Source organism: Diplotaxodon limnothrissa, linkage group LG10 (genome assembly GCF_057381915.1).
Source record: "Diplotaxodon limnothrissa isolate DT_005_m linkage group LG10, D_limnothrissa_male_GT1.1, whole genome shotgun sequence".
Lineage (NCBI taxonomy): Eukaryota > Metazoa > Chordata > Actinopteri > Cichliformes > Cichlidae > Diplotaxodon > Diplotaxodon limnothrissa.
In genome coordinates this window covers 14,220,071-14,232,792 of record NC_140605.1, presented here as the reverse complement: position 1 = coordinate 14,232,792, position 12,722 = coordinate 14,220,071, and the positions used below count along the sequence as shown (strand labels likewise).

General features: G+C 41.6%; 1 protein-coding gene across 1 annotated transcript; it reads left to right on the top strand.

The window, feature by feature from the left end:
* The first annotated feature begins 2,652 nt into the window (after positions 1 to 2,652).
* Positions 2,653 to 12,398, top strand: gnb2 (guanine nucleotide binding protein (G protein), beta polypeptide 2). Its single transcript, XM_085363623.1, has 9 exons — positions 2,653 to 2,709; positions 2,826 to 2,864; positions 3,368 to 3,474; positions 4,821 to 4,884; positions 5,122 to 5,284; positions 8,478 to 8,544; positions 8,663 to 8,864; positions 9,795 to 10,011; positions 11,749 to 12,398. The coding sequence occupies exons 1-9, from the start codon at positions 2,653 to 2,655 to the stop codon at positions 11,853 to 11,855; spliced, it is 1,023 nt and encodes a 340-aa protein (XP_085219749.1). The 3' UTR covers positions 11,856 to 12,398.
* Positions 12,399 to 12,722: the final 324 nt, after the last annotated feature.

Below are 12,722 nucleotides of genomic sequence, written 5' to 3'. Positions count from 1 at the left end.
GGGCATTGGATTTACGTGTATTTAAAAGATGGGTGTGGTTGACTTCTTCATGCCCGGATTTGAGGATCCTGCAAGCGCTCACCGCGTGATCCGGCACCCTGTTACTAAATGATTATATTCAGCAAAGAAAAGAAAAAAGAAAAGAAAAAAACAGGAACCGTGTGGATACTGCCCAAGCGGTAAGGGCCGCCTCTGGTTACTGTCTGCAAGAGGAAAACACAAAATCTTGCGTGAAGGCTGGAATTCTAAACGCTTCTTCGTCCTTTTTAAAATTTAAATTAATCAATTTATTGATAATTTATATTTGTTGCACTTTCCGGATTTTACTCTGTAATTCACTGCCGACTTGGAGGCGTCTATCCTGATGAAGTATCGGCAGAGGGAGGAGGAAACCAAAGAGAGGAAGGAAACGAGGATAACGTCACGAAGACTCGGAGTAAAACGGACTGAGAATAGTGTTTAATGGACGATCCCTGATGCGGGCCGGGGAAAGAGCTGGGGCCAATTCCGTCTGTTTACGCCGTATTGGACGAAGATGTTTTTGTTAGGTTGCCGTGTGTGAAAAGTGGAAACGATCCGTAGAGGAAACAGCAGCTCGGCAGCAGCAGATATCATCTTGTGTGTGTGTTTTTTCCTCAGGAGCTCCGCTAAAGCAGAGAAATGGAAATGTGTGCAGCCCTCCTCCGGTTGCCTGTTTACTGAAGGGTTTGGAAACAGGCTGATCGTGACACACGGAACTTTTAAAGTGGATCTCCTGTGAACTTGATTTTTAATGACTGAAAAAGACTTGTAGTTAAATCCTCCGCGGGATTTGTCTTTTTTTCCTTTTTTTTTTTTGAGGGGGGGACGTTGCTTTCAGTTTCTTTCTTTTTTTATTTTTCTTTGCAGCAGGGGGAGGAAAAAGGGCAGGAAAATCATCGGGAGAATTAACAGGTAGCCACCCATTATCCAAACGCTGTGACAGCAGATAGGTCAGCCTGTGTGTGTGGCTGGGTGATGGTGTGCGTATGGCATCATTTTGACCAAATACGATTAGCTACATCCGCAATTTTAGGAGCTCGATGTCTAAAATGAGACGTGATGAAGGCCTTTATGACTGTGCTGATCAATATGTGAGGTGATGTAGCTAGGGTAGGGCCTTTTTTGAATTATGTAAATCTCTAAATCTAGACAGTGAAATAAAAATCTCTCTCGAGTGCATCCTTTGAGACTGGCCTGTACCCTCGTTCTCCTCAGTGCTGACTGTATTTCATTGGGGAGGCTCTTAGGCCATGCGTTCACATCCTCTGCCATCAAACATCCACTCATGCCCGGCATGCAGTGGTTGGAGGCAGATTTTAGCCATGCCATGTTAGAGCACCTCCACATCAGATGTGCAATCAAAGGGGTGGGGCCAGGCACTCCTGGCATCTTTGCGTTTTTGTTCTACCACATGCTCTCGGAGGTTGGTGGAGTGCCAGAAGTGCTGGGGACACCGAGGACCTGCCATATTAACCTTTTATAAAGAGCATGGCCTAGCAGCAAGGGTCGTGTCGCTGCTAGGCCATGCATCATCAGTGCGGCAGTGTGATATGCGTGTCCTCACTCTCTGCTACTCTTTACCCACTGACTTCAGCACAAATCTGCGTGTCCGCCAGTTGATGCTCAGAAGCAGCAAAAACATGCATCTGAGCATCTGGCAGGACCCATGGCCTGATATATGATCCCCCTCCCCACACCCCCTTCTCTACCTCCCTCCTCCTCATCCTCCTCTCCTGCAGCATCTATTCTCCTGATTGGCTAAATGAGCAGCTGTGCCAGGAGACTGAGACCCACGATGCACCCCTTTTGGCTTCCATTAGTGCTGTGTGATCCATCTGGTCGCAGGTCCCTCCAGGGAACAGTGGTCTACTGTAGCTAATTGCTCTTCCTTGCACAGTGTAGGCTACTGTATGCATGCTATCTGGGGTTTTTATCTTGAATTTGAATAGCTTCACATATGCAAATCTATAGGCCACCTGTTTGGGAGAATATTTGAATGTGCAACTGTTTTCCCATGAGGAACAGGAAATACTGTAGTGCACGCCGCTGGAAAGCGCAACATAGAGATGAACAGTTTTCGTGTACCTGTGTAATTTAAGAAATTAGGGACTCCCCTGTTCTTCAGCGTGAAGTGTTTGTTTAAACACAGTCAGCGGCTCAAATGAAGGATTGCTCCGTCCTGCATTAGTGCAAAGTTGGACTTGTATGAGCATTGCTACCAGGCACCAGATAGTGAGCATTCACTCACTATCTGGTGCCTGGTAGCAATGCTGGCTTTTTGATAGCAGCTTAGTCATTGCAGATTATTCTCCTCAGTTAAACCAGGATGGGTGGTTGTACAGCCATAAACAGATTACAAGTTGTATTTTTTTCCCTCACTGTGGGTTCAGTAAACCTCAGAGATTAAAATTGGGATTTTATTTGATTATTTTATTTCCCCAAATGCAAGTAGCGTTCAATTATTGATGAAAGTAGACCTCTGGATTAGTAGGTTAGGAAGTATAAAAATATGATAATCCCAAAAAAACTTAATATGCACTGATATTCATTTCATTTAGATTTATTTGATAATAGAGTGTGATATTTAAAGTCGTGCCCCATCCAGCAGGTGACAGCTCGGACAGTTTCAAAATGAGTGAGCTGGAACAGCTTCGTCAGGAGGCCGAGCAGCTTCGGAACCAGATACGAGTGAGTGATGTGTGTCTGCTGTGAACAGTTTTACCATTGAATAAAATACTGGAAAATTTGTTATTTACTAGCGGTGTCCTCTTTTTTTTCCTTCCCTGTGACTTCATAACCATTAGGACGCCAGGAAAGCATGTGGAGATTCAACCCTGACACAGGTGAGAGCAACTGAATGTGTAAGATGTATGTCAGTCACCTGGGGATGGGTTAACCTGGCGTCAATATGGACCTATATACTTAATAACATGATATTGGGCACAGTGGAGAAAGCAGGAAAGCTATTTTTTTATTGTTTTTGATCAAATGTTACTCTATAGGACAAAAAATCCATCCCTGCTACTCTCAACATGTCTCCAGGTTTCACCTGCACAGAGGAGTGACCTTTTCTTTTTGTAGCACAATTTAGAAATAATAGATGACGGTCATTTGTTGAACCAGCAGTAGTATAAATCATCAATAATTTCTGAATTTATTTTTACAGGTGCATTATTCATATTGTCATATTTGACATGTGATATTAGTTATTTCTGTCCCGGTCTTGCCTTCGGTGTCTGATAGCCACTGTACTGTTACTCTTTAGCAAAACTTTTCTGCCAAACCTTTTATCACACATCCAGTGAATGATCAAAACAGTGCTAACTTGCTAACTTTACTAACTTAGATAACTGCTGGTCTGGATCCTGTGGGGCGGATCCAGATGCGGACAAGACGCACCCTCCGTGGCCATCTGGCCAAGATCTATGCCATGCACTGGGGTACAGACTCTAGGTGAGTCCATACTATTTCTAATGCTTTTGACTGCTTCTTGGTTTAATTTTTCTTTGTATACTATAGATTAAAGTTCCACCTAAAATGGTTGAGTGTAATCGGCCATCAAAGCCACTTCAGGTAAATGGCCTGTATTTATATAGCGCTTTTCTAGTCCCTAAGGACCCCAAAGCGCTTTACATATCCAGTCATCCACCCATTCACACACACATTCACACACTGGTGATGGCAAGCTACATTGCAGCCACAGCCACCCTGGGGCGCACTGACAGAGGCGAGGCTGCCGGACACTGGCGCCACCGGGCCCTCTGACCACCACCAGTAGGCAACGGGTGAAGTGTCTTGCCCAAGGACACAACGACCGAGACTGTCCAAGCCGGGGCTCGAACCGGCAACCTTCCGATTACAAGGCGAACTCCTAACTCTTGAGCCACGATCGCCCCACAGGTAGCCACTTCCTATCTATATTAGCTAGAATAGAAAAAGGCGGATACAAATAAATGTTTGACCTAAATTTGGCCCACTTCTGCATTTTTCTGGGCATTTAGCCTTTACTGATGGAGCTGACTCAATGTGAGTCTCCTCACCTCAGTTGAGCCACAGATCCACCTCATATGGATCACATCTGACCCACAGAAAATTTGCAAGTGGTGTAAATAGGCTTTAGGCCACCTGTGTCCATCCTGGGAATTAATTTCAGTTCATTGGCTGTTTGATGGAGCTTTTAGACTACTGCATTACCCAGTTTTCCAAAGGAGAAAAAGATATAAGTCCTATAATAAATAATTCCTGTCTGTAATGCAGTGAAAATATGCTCCACTCTTTGTCTTCATGATTCAACAAATGCCTCGACAGCTATTTAGTGGATTGTAATGACACATGGGACATACCTGCTCGAGATTAACTGTAGCACGTTTGGTGAAGATGTAATGCTTGATTTTCCACTCACACATGCAAATTGCCAGCGCTAATTAGCAAATGCTGAATGAACAAGCCAAACAGTCATAGTGGGCTTGTTAGCAGGCTCGCGTTAGCATTTAGCTCAAAGCGGCACGATACAAAAGCACAAGCATGACAAGCATTGCAAGCATTTTAATTTTAGTTCTGTGAAATCATTTGCTGACTTCAGGCATTAACCATGAACATTTCTGGCTGAGGCAAACATTAAAACAACTGATTCTTCACCTTGAACTCACAGAATCATCTCAGGCTGCAGTGTTTTGACAGGAAAAGCATGTTTCAACAGGTTTGGAGCGCAGTGTGATAACAGGACTCAAATGCCAAAATTAAAGAGATCCTGTATTATTCAAAACTTTTTTGTTTTTTTTCCCCTTTTGTGTCTGCAGGCTTCTGGTTAGTGCCTCTCAAGATGGAAAACTGATTGTCTGGGACAGCTACACAACTAACAAGGTAAAATCACCAAAAAGACAAAAAACACGGCACGTCTCCAGCTGGAAGACTTGTCTGAACTTGAAATGAAAGTGGACTAACATCTTCCTCTTGTAGAAGTGCTGCTGACTTTCCATAATGGCTTCTTTCTCAGTGTTACTGTGACTGATTGTAAGAGTCACAGTGGCATCATCGTGTGTGTTTTCAGTGTTAATATCTGCCCATTTTATGCTCTTTAAACTACCTCTCTTTTCTTAGATACATGCCATCCCCCTGCGCTCCTCCTGGGTAATGACCTGTGCGTACGCTCCCTCGGGGAACTACGTGGCCTGCGGAGGCCTCGACAACATTTGCTCCATCTACTGCTTGAAGACACGCGAGGGCAATGTCAGGGTCAGCAGGGAACTACCTGGCCATACAGGTGAGAGAACATGGCGCCCTAAGCTAACTATGTTAAAATCTTCTCATGAGTAAAACTGATGAGATGTTTCAGATGAGCGTACGCCCCCGTGGGAAAGCTCCACTCCCAAACCCCTAAACAATGACTTCATTTACATGGTTAATTAATTGCAGTCTTAATGAGCTGAGATATTAACTCCTGTCTGTGTGACTCTGATTTGTGACACTATAACTTCTGTATGTATTTTATTTTTGATTTTATATTTTCAAGAAAAACGTGAAGTAGATGATTTATTGAAATGTGCAAACATACATGTAAATACAGTATGTTAGCAAAAACTAGGTTTGCACAATTGTAACGAGCTTGAAAGTCCAAATTTGGTATGACTGCCTTTATTCTTTAGCATATTCTGAACTCTCTTAGGCAGTTTGATTGTATTTTCTTCAAGAAGTCGTCAGGAATAGTAGCTTCTTGAAGAACTTTGCAATGCTCTTCTTTGAATGTTTCTGCCTTTTGTTCCATTTTCTGTCACAATGATCCTTCACTGCTTCAATAATGTTGAGGTCCAGGCTCTGGGGAGGCCGATCCGTGACTGACAGCGATCTAAAGATGTGTTTGTTCTACCCAGTTCTACCCATTGTCAATGCATTGACTATGTGTTTAGGGCCACTGTCATGCTGAAAAAGGAAGCATTTGCTAATTGGATAATCAGATGCTTGTCAGAAGGTATTGCATGGTGGATCAAAATCTGGTGGTACTTTTCCCACTGGCTGAAATGTCATCCCAAACCATCACAGCCTCCACCATGCTTTACAGATGGTCGTAGGTACTCACTGATGTACCTCTCTCTTGAACTCCTTGGAATGTATTGAACCAAAAGATTTCAAATTTGGATCCATCACTTCATAAGATGTGTTGCCACTGCTTTTCAGTCCACTTCTTGTGTAAAGACCTGTTTGGGATGCCTCTTCTTGGCAGCCACCCTTCCACTGAGACCATTCAGACAAGGCCTCAGTGAACAGTAGAGGGATTAATGTTATGTGTTGACACAACACTGGTTCATCCCTTGAGTTAGATGCCTTTTTCTTCTTTGAATGATTCATAGGCCAGTGTTACAGGGCAAATAAAAACATTCCTCTGAAAGTGGTCAGGTACAGGGACTGGACTGAAAATGAGTAAAAAAAGCAACCAATCTCTAAAAAAAACCCTCCACATTTTTACTCCTTCTAGAGCAGCTTTGCACAATTTACAGTTCAAAATAAGCCCCATTTATCCTGGCACTTCTCAGCTCATCCACTGTCTGAAGCCAAGAATTTTAGCAGCCTTCTTCCTGCTTTAAAGCCAGCTGTCTTCTGATTGGCTGCCTCTTCAGTTTGAACAGCAGGTGGGTGGGGCTGCTGTGCTTAAAGCCAGAACTTTTTCCCTCTTCACTGACATCTAACAGAAGACGAGAATAGAAAAAAGTGTCTGGAACAGGGCATTGAGGGGGTTTTTTTTGTTTGTTTTTTTTTCTGTTCGTCTTTAATATGAAATGATATAATTCTATGTTTATGTTATGTAATTATATGTATATAACAAAGGAACAGTGAAAAGCATAATAAGTCACATTTAAAGAATAGATAACAGAGTCTGATTGGCTTAAAGAAGTCAGGTAAGAAGGTTACAAGAATTAGCCTGATAATGATGGAAATAATGATGAGAAGAGTTCGACAGTGTGGGAAATCAGAAGTAATAAAAAGAAGACAACAGCAGGACTGGCACAGACACGCAGACATACAGGCACCACATGTAAACAGATCTTTCCTCTTGAACCTATGGAAAAGCTTCTTTTTATTGCAGTCGTGGATAGATTATTATGACCACAGATGCAGGATGCAAACATGCCACATGCCCACGTGTTTGCTCATGGAAAGAGTACACTCTGACGTGCGTTTCATGAGCACACCCAGCTTGCTCACACACTAATAAAAGGCATCTTAGAACTACATTACATACACAACTTTAAACTTACGGTTTCTTGCACTCGTGGACATGAAGTTTCGAGATTTTCATGAGTTCATTGAACTGTTCTTTTACCAGGTTGGAATCTTTTTTTAATTTATTTTTTTACAGCAGACATTTTTAATGACTTAAAAATAAGAATTGAGTGCAAAACTTTGATTTTATTTTGGTGTTTCTATAATCCAGTATACACAACACCACCTGCTAATATTTGGTTAAATGTCTTTTAGCAAGTTACAACTCGGCCAGACGCTTTTTGTAGCCACCAACAAGCTTCTGGCATAATTCTGCCCGGATATTTTAGCACTCTCCTTGGCAGAATTGGTAAAGTTCATTTAAACTGGAGGTTTTTCCTTCGCTCTTAAATGATCTGTTATTGCGTATTTTTCAAATGTTTGTGCAGGATATTGTATTTGTTTTGAATGTCTTGTACTTATGTGATACAGGTCTCTATTGAAAATTACATTTTTTTTAATCTCAATTAGATTTTTACCTGGATAAATAAAGGACTAATTTGAAAGAAAAAAAAAAAAACATAGTCCAGAAAGGTTTAGATCGAGGTTTTGGGAAGGCCAATACTCCATCCATCCATCCATGCATTCGCTTCCGCTTATCCTTTTCAGGGTCGCGGGGGGTGCTGGAGCCTATCCCAGCTGTCATAGGGCGAAAGGCAGGGTACACCCTGGACAGGTCGCCAGTCTGTCGCAGGGCTAACACATAGGGACAGACAACCATTCACACCTAGTGGCAATTTGGATTATCCAATTAACCTATCCCCACAAGCTGCATGTCTTTGGACTCCAATACTCCAATATTTTAAAAATAATAATTAATACCTATACTATAAGTAAGGTCAAAGGTCTCCAATGGCTCCAAAATCCTGGTCATCTGCAAACTTTGCTGATGTGTCAATGCATCTATCATTGCAGCTTCAAAGAAATTAAAAAAATGATCCCAAAAAGACGCTTGAAAAAGAAGGCTTTAAAGTAGTAATTATGTAAAATATGTCAACAAAATATATCATAAAATATCTAAACGAATGAGTAGTTTTAGTGGCGCAGAGACAACATGTAGCTCTATATGTACACTCACAATAAATTTATAGTCATATTTACGTTTTACATTCTTCTCCTATACAGTAGTAATTTAATGTAAAATGCGTCATCAAGTGTCACTGACATCATCCGCGTGTTTGTGCGTTCCGTTCTCTCAGGTTACCTGTCATGTTGCCGTTTCATTGATGACAATCAAATCATCACGAGCTCAGGAGACACCACATGGTGAGTCACACAGATCAACACACACATGTGCAGCCTAAGCATCGTTTTCCTGCTTTCCAATCACTAACCCTGTGCTTTTTTTTTGTTGTTGTTGTTGTTCGTTGCTTTTTTTGCCCAGTGCACTGTGGGATATCGAGACGAGTCAGCAGACCACAGTTTTCTCGGGCCACACCGGTGATGTCATGAGTCTGTCCCTTTCGCCCGACCAGCACACCTTCGTGTCGGGAGCCTGCGACGCTTCAATCAAACTGTGGGACATCAGGGACAGCATGTGCCGGCAGACCTTCACGGGCCACGAATCGGACATCAACGCTGTCTGTGTGAGTGTCCTCAGGGACCGGGTGCCCTTGTAGGCCCAACTGCTTTTATTCTTCTTAAAATCGCGGATTATATATTTTACAAGTGCAGTTTAGAGCTCTTGTTTCAGAAGAGTGCTCTGGCCGTGGAGTTTTATGAAGCTGCATCACTGATGTGACAGGCAGAGGAGACCTAATGAAAGATGCTTTTGAGTTGCATTGTGGGAAATGTAGTATTGGAAGGTCGCTCAAAAGCAGCATCTTAAAATGCAGTTTAGAGTTTTAAAAGACAACAGGACTTTTATTCCAATTTACTACATTCAAAATCAGGGTTTAAGGTGTGAGGATGAGAAACCCCCACAACACACACAAGGTCAGCAGGAGCATAACGTAGGGTTTTTTTTAGCTTGACCCACATCATAGATTAAAGAAACTGGATGGAGTTGGTATGCTTGAGACACCATTTTAGACATTTATTCTCAGACACATCATGAGTTTCTGAATTCCTGGCACTGTTATAAGCTAATCTGTGGCCTTAAGTGGCACTCTGGCGCTCCTGAGTACTGTCTAACACGTCATCAGCAGCATCAGCTCCAGGATTTGTCTTGGTGACGTCACACACTGTCTCCAGCCACCAGCTTTGGGAGGGATTTAAATGGGAAGCGCGCTGCAGGATTAACAAGATTATCAATTAACACCATATCTGAACATCCTGATCATCTCAGGAGACGATCTCCGGTTGGGAGTCTGGGTTGATGGCACAGGCCATCTGACAGTGTGGCAGGTGGACAGATTTGGTGTTAAAGCACTGATCCCATTCAGTTTTCTGTCTTATTAAGGGATTTAAGAAAGGCAGGAACTCTCTATAGCAGCTTATGCTGTAACTATATTTATTTATAATTAAAAATATAAATAAATAATAAATAAGAGTCATCCTCACTTTCTCCTCCCCAGTTCTTTCCCAATGGCAGCGCCTTTGCCACAGGCTCTGACGATGCCACCTGCAGGCTGTTTGACCTCCGCGCAGACCAGGAGCTAGGCCTCTACTGCCATGACAACATCATCTGTGGCATCACCTCTGTGGCTTTCTCCCGCTCCGGGCGCTTGCTGCTGGCTGGTTATGACGACTTCAACTGCAACATATGGGATGCCATGAAAGGAGACAGAGCAGGTGGGTGGAGCAAGCGAGAGAACAGAGAAAAGGGAAGGTTCATCTTCAAGCTAAGGTGAAGATGAAGTGATTATCTATCAATTACACCACACGTGTTTTTGTAGTATTCCTTCTTTTGATTTTTCAGTGCTAAAATAAAAGCTTAGTTTAGTGATTCATTTTTGCACTGCAGAGGGATGATTGTATGTAGGTGTGCAGTTTTCTGATGCCTGAAACAACAAATAGGTTTATACAATGTTCAGTTTAAATGAGAGGGGAGCTTGGTATACAAGTACTGCTGATAACAATGATTTAAAGTACAGAAATAACAAATTGGTTGTAATTTTTATTTTTTCTGGTTAGAGCCTCTTTCCACCAAACTCCTATCTGAGCTTCAGCTGTAAGAGTTCAATCAAAAACATAGAAAACACAATCTGAATAAAAAAAATAGTGCGACTAAAACTGCTTCTAAACGGAGTTGTCGTTGCAAAAAATGTAATTCTTTATTTGTGTTTTGGGGTTTGTTTGTTTGTTTTTGAGAAAATTAAGCTGCTTGCCATGTATAAAGATCAAGGTTATTATAGCTAAATTATAGCTAACTAAAATTCAACTAAAACTAAAACTACATGTAAAAAACATTACTGGTTTTACCTCTGACATATGTCCTCCCTACAAGAGTAATTAAAAGTCTAAAATTTAACACTGTTTAGGACCCTAAAACAAAAAGAACTAAACTAAAACGAAACATTTTCAAACAATAAAACCAAACACAAAAATCCCCCCATGAAACTAACAAACTAAACTGAATAAAAAAACAAAAACTCAAAATGAAATAACAATAAAAACGAATTCTAAAATGCTAAACTGTAATAACTCTGGTCACGACTTTTTATTTTTGCATGCGTCTGTGGAAACAATCACTATTTTACTTCTCATTTTTCTCTGTTGCCAGGTCAGCAACTAAAGCATTTTATACAAGATGTGTCATGTGTACTACTGTGTACTGCTAATCAAAACACATTTAAGAAGATCAAAAGCAGAGAATAACCTTAAATCGTTTAAATAAGTGAAAATTATGCCTTTTTCACAGATTCAGAAATGGCTAAACTTATAACTTAAGTTCAGCTTTGAAAATTAATAGAAACAAGTCCTTCAGAGGCCCTTTTATCTGTATTACTACAAGGTCAAGGCATTATTAGGACAGTACTGTACAACAGGAAGTATAATTATTTACTTCAGAAAGTAGCGATATATATTGCAGGAAGCAGCTCTAGAGTGTATACTGCACACGATCTGATATCAGATCATCCGTATGGCGCACACATGCTGGTGAGTCAGAAGTTCATCCTACCACAAAAAAAAAAAAGATATGAAAGCATAAAAAGAATTGACAGTAAGTTCAGTGATGGAAGAGCAGCACAGTCTGCCTTAAGCACAGTCATTACAGTAGCAGGAATTTTAGTACAAGTGTTGGGACAAACTTTCCAAACAATGATTCGTTTCCATTGTAGAAAGAACATCGTGAGTCTGTTTTGCCGCTGATTGCATCAAAAATAAATAGATAAAAATGAGGTCACATTTAGATTTTAAAGATTCCTTTTGAAAAACAAAATCTTTGTCTGCACACTTAAGAAACAGGGGGATACAAACCGTAGCATCGATCTTAAGTTAACAGTATGCTCACTGTTTGATTTTTGAAGAAGTGCATTGCACAATGACAAGTTGACTTTTGGGGGTTTTTTTTCGGCCCTCCTGCAGGAGTCCTGGCAGGCCATGACAATCGCGTGAGCTGTCTGGGCGTGACGGATGACGGCATGGCGGTGTGCACCGGGTCCTGGGACAGCTTCCTCAAGATCTGGAACTGAGCCATGCACATAAACAGCGAACCACACACGTCCAACAGACACCGCTCTTATCTTGGGACACAGTTTGCACCCTGTACTCTCACTGTATGTAAGATTCCACAGACGAACCGCAACATTATACTGTACATAATATATATGACTTAGATATGAGCTTACACACACACACACACACACACACACACACGTATTGTATGCAGGATAAGATAACAAGACCTAAACACATGCTCACACTACCTACCGCCGATGAAAGTACACAGCAGCAAGGCCACAGTGCAACACACACATGCACATAACAGGTCAAAATATGACCAAATACAGCCGAATATTCAGCTGTTCGGCCGAAAACACAAATCCCATCAACACTATCTGACGCACTCATTCTCACACATGCTTATCATGAGACATACTGCTTCTCGTGTTAAGCAGTGGAGCGAATGTTACCCGATATTTTCGTCTTATGACTTTGCTCGAAATACACCTCAGACTCATTTTTCTTTGTTGTTTCGGTCTCTTTACCACACGTATCTCAGCAGTGGTGACGTGAAGGCGGAACCACCTGAGTGCATTTACATAAAGAAAGAAGGAAAAACATTCACCGATGAACAGATGATTGAGCTCAATGAAGATATCAACTGATTTTCATCTGTTTCAGAACGTCACACAGTCACTGTCTTCACCCAGTTTTTTTTTTTCCCCCCCCAATTCTACACACTTATTTTATTCCTGTTCTTCCTGTGTGCCTCAAATACACTTATTAACAGAGGATACTGAGACAGTTACATGAATCCAAAACAACCTGAGATTAAGAGAAGTTGAGAAGTAAAAGCACGTCTTATTGAGTAGGAGCCAATAATCAAACTTTGACTT